Source organism: Bos indicus x Bos taurus, chromosome 15 (assembly GCF_003369695.1).
Source record: "Bos indicus x Bos taurus breed Angus x Brahman F1 hybrid chromosome 15, Bos_hybrid_MaternalHap_v2.0, whole genome shotgun sequence".
NCBI classification, from domain to species: domain Eukaryota; kingdom Metazoa; phylum Chordata; class Mammalia; order Artiodactyla; family Bovidae; genus Bos; species Bos indicus x Bos taurus.
In genome coordinates, this window is record NC_040090.1 from 62,073,123 (window position 1) to 62,088,583 (window position 15,461).

Consider the following 15,461-nt stretch of genomic DNA (forward strand, 5'->3'; position numbering starts at 1 on the left):
TAAAACCCTAAAGATTTCACCAAAAAAATCATTAGAACTAATAAACAAGTTTAGCAATATTGCCGGATATACAACCAACACATACAAATCAGCTGCACTTCTATACACTAACAATGAACAATAAAAAAGGAAATTAAGAAAACAATTTCATGTACAGTAGCATAAAAAAGAATAAAATACATAGAATAGCTTCAACTAAGGAGGCAAAAAACTTGTACATTAAAAAGTAAAAGATATTGCTAAAGTAAAGAAGGCAGAAATGGAAACTCATCTGTGTTCATGGATTAGAAGGCTTAATACTGTTAAGAAATTAATACTAGCTAAAGTGACCTACAGAGTCAAAGCAATTCTTATCAAAATTCCAATATATTTTTGGCAGAGGTAGAAAATTCCACCCTAAAATTCACATGAGATCTCAAAGGACCCTGAAATAGACAAAACCATCTTGAAAAAGAGGAACAAACTTGGAAGATTCACACTTTGTGATTTCAAAGCTTATTACAAAACTACAATAATTTTAAAAAATGTGGTATCAGCATAAAGGCAGACACAGACCAAGGAAAAGAATAGAGAGCCCAGAAATAATCCCTCACATATACAGTTAAAAGATCATTGACAAACACATCAAGACCATTTAACAGGAAAAAGACAATCTTTACAACACATGGTGCTGGGAAAACTATATATCCACCTGCAAAAGAATGAAATTAGACCCTTACCTTACATAATACACAAAAATTAACTCAAAGAGAATCAAATGCCTAATCATAAGAGCTTAGAAGAAAACACAGACAAAGTTTCACAACATTGACTTTAGCAATGATTTATTGGATATGACACCAAAAGTTTAGGCAATAAAAAAATAAAACCAAATAAACTCAACTTCATCAAAATTGAAAACTTTTGTATATCAAAGGACACTAACGAGGGAATGAAAGAACCCACAGAGTGATATTTACAAATCATATAGTAGTTGATTAGAGATTAATATCCAAAATATATAAAGATATATAAAGAACATCTACAATTCAACAACAAAAAAGCAAACAACCCAGTTCAAAAATGAGCAAAGCAGTGGTAAAGAATCTGCCTGCCAATGCAGGAGACACAGGTTCAATCTCTTGTCTGGGAAGACCCCTACATGCTGTGGAACAGCTAAGCCTGTGCACCACAAATATTGAGCCAGTACTCTAGAGCCGGGGAATCGCACTACTGAGCCCTTGCACTGCAACTGCTGAAGCCCATGTGTCGTAAAGCCTGTGCTCAGCAAAAAGAAAAGCCACTGCAATGAGAAGACTGTGCACTGCTACTAAAGAGTAGCCCCCACTCGTTGCAACTAGAGAAAAGCCTGTGCAGCAACAAAGACCCAAGACCCAGCACAGTCCCAAAATAAATAAATAAAATTATTTAAAAATTGAACAAAGGACTTGAATAAACATTTCTCCACAGACAATATACAAATAACTGAAAAGCACATGAAAAGATCCTCAAGACCACTAGCCCTTAGGAAAACACAAATCAAAACCATGAGAGACCATTTTACACCCACTAGGATGGCTATTATAAAATGGAAACAAACAAACAAAACACCAGAAAACATGTGTTGGTAACGGTGTGGGGAAATTGGAACCTTTGTGTGTTCATTACGGGTGGGAATGTAAAAAAGTGCAGCCACTATGGGAAACTGTGGCATTTCCAAACTGTTAAATAGAACTAGCACATAAGCTGGCAATTCCATTTATGGGTATATGCCCAAAATAATCAAAAGCAGGGATTCAAACAAGTATCTGTGCACCAATGTTCATAGCTCTCCTGGTGGCTCAGGGATTCTTCTGGTAAAGAATCCAATCTGCCTGCAATGCGGGACACACCTGGGTTCGATCCCTGGGTTGAGAAGATCTCCTGGAGGAGGGCATGGCAACCCACTCCAGTATTCTTGTCTGGAGAACCACCATGGGCAGACGAGCCTGGCGGGCTGCACTCCATGGAGTCGCAAAGAGTCAGACAATACGAAGCGACTAATACGCGCACACAGCACAGCAGTGTTCATAGCAGCAGCACCCACACTACCCAAAAGACGAAAACAACCCAAGTGTCTACTAACGAGTGAACAGAGAAGTAAAATGTGGCATAATCTAACGGAAGTCCTAGAAAGGACACAGGCTGTAACATGGATGACACTTGAAAACAAACCAAGTGAAATAAACCAGAGACAAAAAGAAAAATATCGTATGATTCCACTTATATGAGGTACATATAACAGGCAAATTCATAGACACAGAAAATAGAATAGAGGTTACCAGGGACAGGAGAAGAGGGGAACGAGGATTTGTTGCTTAATTGGTATAGAGTTTCAGTTTGTAATGATGCAAAAGTTCTGGAAACGGTGGTGATGATTGCACAACGCTGTGCATGTATTTAATGCCACTGAATTGTATACTTAAAAACAGTTAAAATGCTACATTTTATGTTATATTTTATCACAATAAGAAATGCACTGGATACCTAGGGAGTAGGATAGACACATAACATATAAACTTAAAACATGTGTCTATAAAATATTCATACTGGAAAATATATACCAATTAATTATTAATATTAGTAAGAGATAATAATTCAAATTCTATAGCTGATCAAACAATACAATGCAATTTCCATCAACATCCTATCTTTTTTGTGGAACTTGGCAAACTGATTCTAAAATTTACATGGAAATGCAAAGGGTCAAAAATAGCTAAGATGCTCTTGCAGAAACACAAAGTAAAATGATTTGATCTACTGGATGTTAAGACTTATACAATTATCATAATTAAGATAGTGAGGTAATTAAGGCATTATAGCTAAGATGGGATTAAATAAAAAACAACGGTTAGGCTAATGGAATATAATAGAGAGCCCAGAAACAGACCCAAGTATACACAGATAGTTGATTTATATTAAAAATGGCTTTGAAGAGCAGTGAAGAAAGGATGGTCGTTTTAATAACTAATACTGGGACAACTGGATAGCCATACAGAAATAAACAAAACTTAGTCACTACCCAACATCATGTATAACATAAATTCCATATTCATACCTGTTTCAAAAAATAATGAAGGTTTGGGAGGTAATATATGGGAGACAGTTCCCATATATTACATTGTCATCTTAAATAGGAGATTAAAAAAAAAAAAAAGGAAAGTACTGATGTTAAGACCATTGCCTCTGAGTGTTCACCAACCCTAAACTATTCACAATCTTTTCTCAATTGTAGCCAGTTCCTCACAACGAAAGACCCATCTTAAACTGGCTGAGTCATCCCAAATTCCTAAAAGTATCCTACCCTAACATCACCTTTCTGAATCATTACCAAGATTGTGTCAAGATGAGGTTCTTCCTTGTCACAGGTTTAATAAACAACTCAGCTTTGTCTGATCAGCAGTTTTCTTTGGCAATCTTCATCAGGGAGTCAAAAATTGACAGTCTTTTCTTTTTGAGATATAAACTGAAATATTTATAGATGAAATTATATAATTTCAGAGAAAAATTTAAAAATAGAGAAAGTAAATAGGGATAGATAAGATTGGTCATCGATTGTTGAAGCTGGGTAATGGTACATGCTAGTTCATTATACTATTCTGTCTAGTTTTTTATGTTTCAAATTTTCCATATTAATAAAAATAGTTATATTTCTTCTTCTAGTCCTTAAGAGGGGATATGCATTAAAGGACAGTAAATATAACTTATCTGACCATGACTACCAGGCTCACATCCAGAAAGCATCTAGCCAAATGTGGCCTAAGTCAGGATGGATTTTGCAGCTTTGCCCCTCACACAAGGCAGGGAAGAGCGGAGTGGTTGTAGATTTGAAAGAAATAACTCTTTTCAATGCTGTTCTACAACACTCGTAATGTAGAATAAGAGTAAATATACTTAACTTAAATTTGACATTTAAATCTTGGTTTAAAAGAGTGGGGGTAGAGAAAATTTGTTGGGCTTTATTTATTCAGACAGTAAAACTGTGCTACAGTCAGCTAAATTCTTAGTTGTGCTTAAAATGGGCTCCCTCCTACGTTCTACGCTGGAAAAACGAAACTTATTCTTTCTTAGAATCATGGACTCTGAAACTGGCAGTTACTAGGATTCCACACACACACAGAGTGATGATCAGTTTGAGGCTTTGAATAACTAGTCATGTAAGTTGACTTTTCTGTGCATTTGTATGGAGGAGGAACCAGCTCAGGTTGATGTCCTGGGAACCAGTGAGGTTCTCGCTTAAACCCTGAGGGAAGAGAAAAGAGGAGTCTTAGTAAGTAATCTCTTTGTTATTTCTGAGCGAATATACAGTGAAACCTGTCAGAGCTGAGAAAAGAGATAAATCATTCACTCATCTAAGTTTTCTTTGTGTTCCTCCTGAGGCAATAAGAATTAAAAAGAATAGGTCACCTACTATGGGTTGAAAGTGGCCTTCTGTTGTTGTAGCTTGTATCATATGTTGTTTCAAAGTAGTGTCCAAACTGGAAAGAAAAGGTAGTAGTTTAAAAATACAGGAGTCTATAGCCAAAGCTGGGGAATAAAGGACACAATGGCATACATTCTAGCAGGCTCTGTACTATTTTAGCTTGACTAGAGATCTATACATGGCATTAACCTATATCCTATCAATTTTTATATCCTGTGTGTGTTTGTTTAGGAGATTTCAGGGCAAGATGAAGATAAATGACAAATCTAGCTGGCAGGGACCAGAGGAGAAACTAACCTGAATCAGAAGACATTAGATAAATATTTCTGTAGACTAATGAAATCCAAAGAAAAGCAAGAGAAAAAGCATGATACTCATCCTTTTATTACCCTGTGGTTGCTTAGTAGCTAAGTCGTGTCCAACTCTTTGTAACCCGATGGACTACAGCCCACCAGGCTCCCCTGTCCATGGGATTTCCCAGGCAAGAATACTGGAGTGGGTTGCTATTTCCTTCTCCAGTGTATCTTCCAGACCCAGGGACTGAACCCGTGTCTCCTGCATGGCAGGCGGATTCTTTACCACTGAGCCACCTGGGAAGCCTTACAATAACGTAATATTCAGCTTGACAGTAAAGTGGGATAAGCGTTCCACCTGAGGACTGCTGCCCTCTTCCAACCATTCACTGAACAGAAGCCTGAAAGATCTCAGCATTGGAAGTTATCAGATTCCTGTTTCTCAAATGGCCATTGGTGTTTCTTTTGCTAACAGAAGAAAACAAAGAAGAGAAAGTTCGATTACCTGGGAAGGCAAGGGTTTTGGCTGCACGATATTCTTTAGGTCATATCTTTCCTGGTTCCAGTTGCCCATCAGGGTACGGTTTGAATAGGCATCTTCATTAGTGTTGCATCTCCATCCATACTGGAAAAACTTGGACATATCATTCCAATCCGTCCACACTTCAGCATGGCCATCTGCATTAATGAGGCTGCCATAGTGTGGGTTTGTAAGGAAACAGGCGAGGACCTGTCTCTGGGAAAAGGTGGCAATAGAAAAGTTTGTTGCACAAACCAGAGAGCAGAAAACACATCCCTTTCTCGTCCTTGGCCAAGCATAAGTACACCTTCTAAAGATCTAGGCTTTCCTCTCAGTTTAATAATTGTCATCCTGTTTCCTTCCAAGTTCATAAATCCTTTGACCTACCCTCTCAATCAGCAGTAGTAGATGACTAAATGGATTAAATACACTCCCCCCCAAAAGGCAAGAGAACTTCAGTACCCTAATACTATTGGAGAACTAGAAAATAATTCTGGTGATTTTGAGGTGTAAGAATTTAAGGACTAATTACTGCCATCTTCAAAGAGAAGACAGAGAAGTGAGAGCTGGATAACTAGATAATATGATAGATCAATGATCAACAAATGATGGTTTCCTTCCTTTGGGCCCAGCTCAAACGCCACATCTTAGGATATAGCGTTCCCTTTTCATGATGCCTTACCTCAAGTTAACTTCTCTCAATTGTCTCACACAGAACTTTATCTTCACACTTTTATATATCCATAACTTTATACCCGGAGAAAGCACCGGCACCCCCACTCCAGTACTCTTGCCTGGAAAATCGCATGGACGGAGGAGCCTGGTAGGCTGCAGTCTGTGAGGTCGCTAAGAGTTGGACACGACTGAGCGACTTCACTTTGACTTTTCACTTTCATGCATTGGAGAAGGGAATGGCAACCCACTCCAGTATTCTTGCCTGGAGAATCCCAGGGACGGGGGAGCCTAGTGGGCTGCCATCTCTGGGGTCGCACAGAGTCGGACACGACTGAATCGACTTAGCAGCAGCAGCAGCAGCAACTTTATACCACGTTAGAGTTCTTCAAGGAAGTGTGGAATCTTTTACACTGAAATATGCATCCCTTGAGGACAAGATCTGTCACTTTTTCATTACTGCACCCTCTCCCTCTGTATACCCTCCCAATCAATAGTAATTTGCACATACCAGATGACCAATGTCTGAATTTCAATTTTTTTGGTAAGGAATCAAAAGCCAACCATTTCTAATTTTGGTTAAAAGTTCAGTCTGGTCCCTTGGCTTAGGAGCAAGACAATACCTTCTCTGAAGATGAATACTTTGAAGTTGAGGAGCTTGTGTCTGAAAATTTTATAGCAGAGTAACAGCAAACCTTACTCTGACGTTCCATATTCTTTAAAACAAGAGATGACACTAAACCTGGCCTTCCCAGTTCTCCAGGCAAAGAAAGAATTTAGACCACCCAGATCACCAGGTGGCCATGATTTGGTGGTCATCACCCACGCACCTTTCCACAGCTAGAGACAAAGCCAACACTGTAAGTTTAAAGGTAACTGCCCGCACATCATGGGCCTTTGTGAAGATAGATGCATGCACTTATGTCAACAAACAGCATGACAACTAAGAGCAGTTGGTCCCACAAAGTCCTCAGGCCATGTACTCAGATGACACTGTCCCTGGGGCTGTTAAGGATAGACATCCCCACCCACTTAGTTGTCCAAACCTGAAAACTGGGGCTTATCTTTGACTCTTGGTTTCTCCTTCAACTCCCTTACATCTATTCAATCACTAGGTCTTGTTGATTTTTTAATCAGTGCACTACCCTCCATCTCCACTGAAAGTGAAAATGAAGTCGCTCAGTAGTGTCTGACTCTTTGTGACCCCATGGACTGTAGCCTACCAGGCTCCTCTGTCCATGGGATTTTCCAGGCAATAGTACTGGAGTGGATTGCCATTTCCTTCTCCAAGGGATCTTCCCGACCCAGGGATCAAACCCAGGTCTCCCACGTTGTAGACAGACGCTTTACCGTCTGAGCCACCAGGGAAGTCCATCTCCACTACCAAGTTTCAATTCAGATCACTACCAGCCCTAGTCTCCGTTACTGCAGTAACCTTCTATCTGGACTCCTTGCCACCAACCTTGTTCTTCTTCTATCACTTCTCCATAGGAAAGCAGAATTTTTGAAAATGAAAATTTAATTGTGTCATCTTCCTACTTAAAAATCTTTCAGTGGCTGGCCACTGTTTTCAGAGTAAGGTTAAGGCTATAAAAAATGCCTATATGAACTGGTCCCTGCTTTTCAGTCTCATCTGTTATCCACTCTCCCTCAAACTACATTTCAGTCAAATTCAGCTACTGTGTTTTTCCATCATGCTTTTGCATTTATTGTTACTTCTGCCTTTTCAGTCCTCCTGACTCAGGAAAGGTGTAGTCCCCCCCAGTCCCCTTAGCTTTCAACTCAGGTGCACTTCATCCACAAAATCTTTCCACTTCATCCCCAAACTTGGTCCCCTTCAGTGTGCTCCTCAGCGACCTGAATTACTCCATTCATAGTACTGCTGCTGCTGCTAAGTCGCTTCAGTAGTGTCCGACTCTGTGCGACCCCAGAGACGGCAGCCTACCAGGCTCCCCCGTCCCTGGGATTCTCCAGACAAGAACACCGGAGTGGGTTGCCATTTCCTTCTCCAATGCATAAAAGTGAAAAGTGAAAGTAAAGTCGCTCAGTCGTGTCCGACTCCGACACCAAGGCTCCTCCGTCCATGGGATTTTCCAGGCAAGAGTACTGCATCTCACTAAATCAAAATTGTCTCTTTTGCCGTGCATCCTCCACCACACTACAAGCTCAGAGAAGTCATAGGCCACATCCTGTTCCTCCATATATCGAACAGCCTCCATAGGCCTGGGGCATAACACTCAACACTTCTTGAATGCATAAAAGGTAGGGGAAAGAAGCACCTGGAAAAACTCCGAATAACAATGATAATCGGCTGCAGTCATTTCGGATGAGATGAAGGCTGTTAAAAATCCTCTGAGTCAGGATGCAGAACGCAGCACCATCTCTCCTTGGCCTCAGTCCGGCCCTGCTTCGTTCACTTAGAACTCACTTCACCTTCGACCTGTCTGCCCCACCCCCGCCCCCAACCCCCCGAAGCTAGGGACTGCTCAAGACCTCAGGCAGGTGTGACGAAGTCGCTCAGGGCCGCCCTTGGGCCCAAAAGAATTTAACACTTCCGATGGGGTGAGGGAGTGAGGGGATTGGGTGGCCGGTGTCTCGTTCTTGCTCTCATGGTTATTTTCCTACTCGGGACGTCGCGGCCCCAGTTTGTCAAGACAACCAGATGCTGTGATACGTCATCAACCAGCTACGCGTGAAGAGGTGGGGCCACAAGAGAATCGCGAAGGAAGTGACGTAAAAAAAGAGCGCCTCGGAGAACTTGAGACTGGAGCACGTGGGGGCCATGGCCCCGCGGCGCCTCCTGTTGGTTGGAGAGGGGAATTTCTCTTTTGCCGTAGCTCTGAGTGAGACCCTGGATCCAAACACGAGTCTAACCGCCACCTGTCCCCAGCTCTCAGCGGACCTGGCCCGGGATCTGGTGGTCCGAGAGAACCTACGGCGCCTGCGCGAGCGAGGTAGCGAAGCCCAGCCCTCCACGAAGCCCCGCCCAGCTGTGGCGCCCCCCCACTAAGTGGAAAGGGTGGGAATAGAGGGGATTCAGGGAACTTGACCGTTGCTCTAGGTCTTCCCCGGGGCTTCCCAGGTGGCTCTAGTGGTGAAGAACCCGCCTGCCAATGCGAGTCTTAAGAGATACGTGTTCGATCCTTGCGTGGGGGAGATACCCTGGAGAAGAGCATGGCACCCCACTCACAGTATCCTTGCCTGGAGAATCACATGGACAGAGGACCCTGGCCGGCTACAGTCCATAGGGTCTCAAAGAGTCTGACTGGACCAAAGGGCATGGCACCCCACTCACAGTATCCTTGCCTGGAGAATCACATGGACAGAGGACCCTGGCCGGCTACAGTCCATAGGGTCTCAAAGAGTCTGACTGGACCAAAGCGACTTGGCACACACGCACTTCATCTTCCCATGGACATTTACAGACAGCCTGCTGTGTGCCTGGACCTGGGCTGTTTTGCACCTCGTGTTAGGGAGGGTTTTTCTCTTGTTCCATGGCTTTATCACATCCTCCTGTCTATATTTCATGCCAGGTAACGAGGTACGCTTCGGTGTGGACTGCACCCACCTGGCAGATGCCTTTGAACCGCAAGACAGAGAATTTGATCGAATTTATTTTAACTTTCCGCACTGTGGGCGCAAAGCTGGAGTAGCTAAGAACAGGGAACTGCTTGCCAAGTTTTTCCGGAGGTGAGGAGAGCTGAGCACTCACAAGTGAAATGTTTAAGATGTACATTGCATAGTTCCTGCACTCAGACATGTTAGTTTGGGAAATAGGACATACAAGAGAACGTGTTGCTCCAAAGGAACCCACAGTCTAGTTGGAGAGGCAGACATTTAACCCTAAATGCTAAGTACAAGTGCAAACATGTACTGTTGGGCCAGAAAAGGGAGAATCACCTATTTTTGATAATGCAAAATGATAGTAGCCAGTATAAACTAATTTAGGAGCCAAACTATCTGCGTTCAAATCCCCACCCACCACTTAATAGCTTTGTGGTTTTTGTGATTGTTTACTTGATCCTTACTTGCTTTTGCTTCCTCATCCATAAACTGAAGATATTAACATAACTACCTCATAAAATTATTGTGAACTTAAAACAGTGCTTTATACTATTATACCAAAACATGAAGCATAGTTATCATGAAACTTTGCACAGAGGCAGTATTTTAAGTTAGTATTTGAAGTACAAGTAAAATTTTAACAAGCAGGAGGGGAGTGAATTCTAAATGGGAAAGAACAGCCTGATCACTGAATCACATATAGGAATTTTATAGACATTGACTTTTCAATGAAATATACGTGAACAATAGAAATGTGAAGTTGGATAACTTTCTGGTCAGCCACTAATATTAGTTACGATTTGAGCATTGAATTTAAATTCTTATTTCCAGCTCCTTTTTTTGCATGTTTGAAGTCTTAATAGATCTTTGCAAATAGATATGATTGGGTTTTAATTATCTCACAGACGAACCATGTATATACAGCTAATTCCTACTTGTTTCTGTAAATGATTGGTGTTTCCTTATCCCTGTTAGCTGTGCAGATGTTCTTGCAGAAGACGGAGAAGTCCACGTGGCATTGTGTAGAGGACAAGGTGGGACTCCTGCTGATAAGCCAATGAGAGAATGGCACAACAGTTGGCAAGTGGTTGCTATGGCCGCTCTGGGGGGATTCATTTTAAGTGATGTACATCCCTTCAACTGTAAGGCTTTGCCAGGCTACAAGTGCACTGGATATAGGTAGGTAATAACAGATCTAAGCTTTTTCCATCTCTCTCACTAATGATAAAAAATCCCATTGACACTTTTTCTTGCTAATTTCTTGATTCAGCCTTTAGGAATAATTGCTTTCTTTAATAGTGACAGACTTAATAACTGCTATTTTGCCAGGAGTCAAGATAAGTCCTTTCATATAGAAGGTGCCTTGAACCATATCTTCACCCGGAGCTTACCTTTTGAAAGTTTGCAACCAAGAATCTCCAGGATCAAACTGGGTGACCAGTGGCTTTCTTTTCTGGAACCAGAAGTACTTGTAGGAAAACTGAACAGGTAACCTGATTTTACCAGAAACTTCTTCTGTCTCTAGTTGTATCCTGATTGACTTAATAATCAGGCAGTCATACATTGAAAGGATGCTACATTAATTGTTAATGATGTTGTGCTGTGAATACTTATAAGTATGGCCCACACAGTCTCTTTATAATTAAAAATTTTCATATTATCTGCAAATATCTTATGATATCACTTATATGTGAAATCTAAAAAAAAGGGGGTACAAAACAGAAATAGTTACAGATGTAGAAGACAAACTTATGGTTACAAAGGATCTGCTGCTAAGTCACTTCAGTCGTGTCTGACCCTGTGCGACCCCACAGATGGCAGCCCACCAGGCTCCCCCATCCCTGGGATTCTCCAGGCAAGAATACTGGAGTGGGTTGCCATTTCCTTCTCCAATGCATGCAAGTGAAAAGTGAAAGGGAAGTCGCTCAGTCATGTCCGACTCTTAGCGACCCCGTGGACTGCAGCCTACCAGGCTCCTCTGTCCGTGGGATTTTCCAGGCAAGAGTACTGGAGTGGGGTGCCAGTGCCTTCTCCAATGGTTACAAAGGGTCAGGGGGGTATAAACTTGGAGATTGGGACTGACTTACACATATTTCTATATATAAAATAGATAACTAATAAGGGCCTATTTTATAGCACAAGGAACTCTACTCAATACTCTGTAACGGCCTATGTAGAAAAAGAATCTAAAATAGAGTGGATATATGGGACTTCCCAGATGGTGTTAGTGGTAAAGAATCCATCTGCTAATGCAGGAGATGGAAGAATCATGATTTCAATCCCTGAGTTGGGAAGATCCCCTGGAGTAGGAAATGGCAATTCATTCCAGTACTCTTGCCTGGAAAATCCCGTGGATAGAGGAGCCTGGTGGGCTACAGTCCATGGGGCCGCAAAGAGTCAAGACACAACGGAGCACAGCACAGCCTATGTATATGTATAACTGATTTGTACATGTGAAACTAAAAGCAATATTTTAAATCAACCATACTCCAGTAAATTTTTTTTAAATTATCATATTTTCTGGTATATTATAGGCTGTCAGAATTCTGAAACCCATGCCATCTTTCTTTATAGTAGATGGTTTCTTTGTTTCCTTTCTGGATCAACTTGATGATTCTTTTTATTAAGCTATTCTTTTTGATTCTAGCTACATTATCATTATTTATAATTTTAAAAGTTATTTTTGTGTGTGTTTAATCAGGGGCTTCCTAGAAGCACCTTCATGTCATCCTATCAAGACCATAAATGAGAAACTCATTGCTGAACTGGGGAAAGCTTTCCCTCTAAAAAGGCTGAAGTGTTCTTCCCCTTTGCTGCTACAAGGAGATGCCAGTGTTCTCACATCCCACAACCCTGACATCCTATCAACTGCCTTTTGGGTTAGTCTCCATGAAGATAACTCAAATTTTGAGTCCCTGACTAGTGGGATAACACAAGACATGGAGGACTTTCTAGTGTCATTTTCAGAACTCAGCCTTCCCAAGAGCGCTAGAAGAGACAGTAAGGAAGAAGCCCATGAAGGAACGTTTGGCCAGGCCAAGGTCTGCTTTAGACCTTCTCTTCTGGTTCACATCCAGGCTGTAATCCAAGCACCAGACTTTCTCCCTGGTTCTCTGCACATCCTCAGTGGACCTGTCTTTCAGAGGTGCTGCATCTCACCTTTCACAATGCCAGCATTTCACGAGACTTTGTATATCCTTGGATTTAATAAAAATCTGAAGGACAGCTGTGTTCAGTCACTACTGGATCATCTGAAGGGCATTCTAGACAACCTTCTGACCCAGACATGGCTGGAGGGCTCTGAGCGGAGCAGCTCAGTGGAATTTGTCTTTCAACCAACTGGGGAAAGATATATGATTACTGTGAAGTCTCAAAATTTTGGCCCAGATTGCGTTAAGGACCTGATTATTGGGTCTGTTACCACATCTGCTACAAGCGTGATACACAAAGACCAGTGTTTTGTGTGTGTGTGTATGAACTTGGACCTCTTAGCCATGCTTGTCTGGGATATCTCTGATTGGAGGATGCTGTGGACCTCTGATAGTCGTTTCCTGAAGAATTTTGCCCCTGGAAAAATAGAACACTTTAAAAGCTATTCCCTATATCCTCCATACTATGTGCATGATATTAGTTTTTGGTTAGATGAAAAGAAAAGATTTGATGAAGTCGAGTTTCACACTCTGGCCCGGGCAGTGTCCCAGGACACAGTTATATCCATACAATTCCTGAGTCGTTTTCAGCATCCAAAGACCGAACAGGTCAGCCTCTGCTATAGACTGACCTACCAGACCTGTGACAAGGCCCTGACCCAGAAACAGGTAGCATCAATGCAGTCCCAGCTTAGGAAAGAGATTCAACAACGACTCCATGTGACACCTCGGTAGTTTAGTAAACTCATCTCTCCATAGTGATCCTTGTGGGTGTGGGTGGAAAAAGACCAGTTTGTAAACTGTTGTACTTTCTGGACTTTTTGTTTGTCTTGTAAAAATCTTCTACTTTGTAAAAGATTGGTTAATTGAGGGGCTTCCCTGGTGGTCCAGTGGTTAAGAATCCACCTCACAGTGCAGAGGACAAGGGTTTGATCCTTGGTCGGAGAACTAAGATCCCACATAACTCAGAGCAACTAAGCCCTCATGCTGCAGCTACTGAGCTCTCACTCCAGAGCCTGTGTGCCACAACTAGAGAGTCTGAGCACTACAAAGAAGGATCCTGCGTGACATAGTGAAGATCATGAGTGCTGCAACTAAGACCTGATGCGGCCAAATAAAATTTTAAAAATTTAAATATTGGTTGTTTGGCTCAAAAGACACCTGTGGCTCAGTCACTGAGACTATAATGTGATTGGTGACCTTCAGAGGTGTGCAATACTTTGATCATGAGTAATGACAGGGAAACAAACAAACAGCATCTTAAACACTAGATGCTATCATTCTGAAGAGGCAGTAAAACTTGAGTGTCTCCTCAAATATAAATATATTTTATGCAATGTCAATTCCTCTTCCTTAACTCTACCATATCATCTCTCTAAATCAATTGAGAGTGGTTTTTAAAGTTCAGTTCAGTTTAGTTCAGTCGCTCAGTCGTGTCTGACTCTTCGAGACCCCATGTATCGCAGCATGCCAGGCCTCCCTGTCCATCACCAACTCCCAGAGTTCACTCAGACTCACGTACATCGAGTCAGTGATGCCATCCAGCCTTCTCATCCTCTGTCGTCCCCTTCTCCTCCTGCCCCCAATCCCTCCCAGCATCAGAGTCTTTTCCAATGAGTCAACTCTTCACATGAGGTGGCCAAAGTACTGGAGTTTCAGCTTTAGCATCATTCCCTCCAAAGAAATCCCAGGGCTGATCTCCTTCAGAATGGACTGTTTTGGATCTCCTTGCAGTCCAAGGGACTCTCAAGAGTCTTCTCCAACACCACAGTTCAAAAGCATCAGTTCTTCGGTGCTCAGTCTTCCTCACAGTCCAACTCTCACATCCATACATGACCACAGGAAAAACCATAGCCTAGTCAAGGCTGACCTTTGTTGGCAAAGTAATGTCTCTGCTTTTGAATATGCTATCTAGGTTGGTCATAACTTTCCTTCCAAGGAGTAAGCGTCTTTTAATTTCATGTCTGCAGTCACCATCTGCAGTGATTTTGGAGCCCCAAAAAATAAAGTCTGACACTGTTTCCACTGTTTCCCCATCTATTTCCCATGAAGTGATGGGACCAGATGCCATGATCTTTGTTTTAAAATTAGACCATTTATTAGCTTGCAAGTGCTTCATATTATTTTTGGTATCATCATCATGTTTATTCTCTGGTTGACTGCTGTTAAAGTCATGGAAATGAATAGGTGTCAGATTTAGAGTTCACATTTGGGTCTGTCTGACTCTAAAGCCCATGTTCTTTCTACCACTTTCTGTTACTTTTCTTTCCTTGGATTTCAACAATAATCTCTCAACTGTGATTAACTCTAAACTTTGCTCCCCTCGATTTTGGGGCTTTCTGTTGTATCTCTAAAGAACATTTGGAGATTGGCCCAGCCCAGGACTCTGCAGAATGGGGTGCCCTAATGTGAATTAATGTATGTTCCTGTTAATACCTAGGCTCTGCTGATTAGAATTATAGTGTAAACTCTGTGAAGGAAATAACTGTCTTACTTATTCTTTTTTTTTAATTTCTGTTTTTATTTTTTGTAACTGAAGTATGATTGATTTCAAATGTCATTTATTCTTGTATTTGGACAAGAGCATGTGGAAAGGCAAGAACTGAAAGAAACAAATTAGTGTATTATAATGCAAACAAAATATGATGGTGACCTAGACCTGGGTGGTAAAAAGCGGTTGGACTGGGAAATAATTCAAAGGACTTACTGATAAATATATGTGCACACACAAATATTTTGGAGTTAGAGAAATAAAGGAATCAAACAGAATCCCTAGTTTTTTGATCCAAGCAACTAGGAGAATAGAAGTATCTTTAATTGGA

The 15,461-nt window shown here is 41.6% G+C and overlaps 2 protein-coding genes across 2 annotated transcripts; one reads left to right on the plus strand and one right to left on the minus strand.

Moving 5' to 3' along the window:
- Positions 1-807: 807 nt before the first annotated feature.
- Positions 808-8,617, minus strand: C15H11orf1 (chromosome 15 C11orf1 homolog). Its single transcript, XM_027563780.1, has 4 exons — positions 8,206-8,617; positions 5,240-5,470; positions 4,430-4,496; positions 808-4,261 (listed from the first exon to the last, which is right to left on the minus strand). Exons 1-4 carry the CDS (start codon positions 8,245-8,247, stop codon positions 4,092-4,094), a joined length of 510 nt encoding a protein of 169 aa, XP_027419581.1. The 5' UTR covers positions 8,248-8,617; the 3' UTR covers positions 808-4,091.
- Positions 8,618-8,675: 58 nt separating this feature from the next.
- On the plus strand, positions 8,676-13,768 carry FDXACB1 (ferredoxin-fold anticodon binding domain containing 1). Its single transcript, XM_027563783.1, has 5 exons — positions 8,676-8,880; positions 9,460-9,616; positions 10,466-10,669; positions 10,820-10,978; positions 12,192-13,768. The coding sequence occupies exons 1-5, from the start codon at positions 8,709-8,711 to the stop codon at positions 13,372-13,374; spliced, it is 1,875 nt and encodes a 624-aa protein (XP_027419584.1). The 5' UTR covers positions 8,676-8,708; the 3' UTR covers positions 13,375-13,768.
- Positions 13,769-15,461: the final 1,693 nt, after the last annotated feature.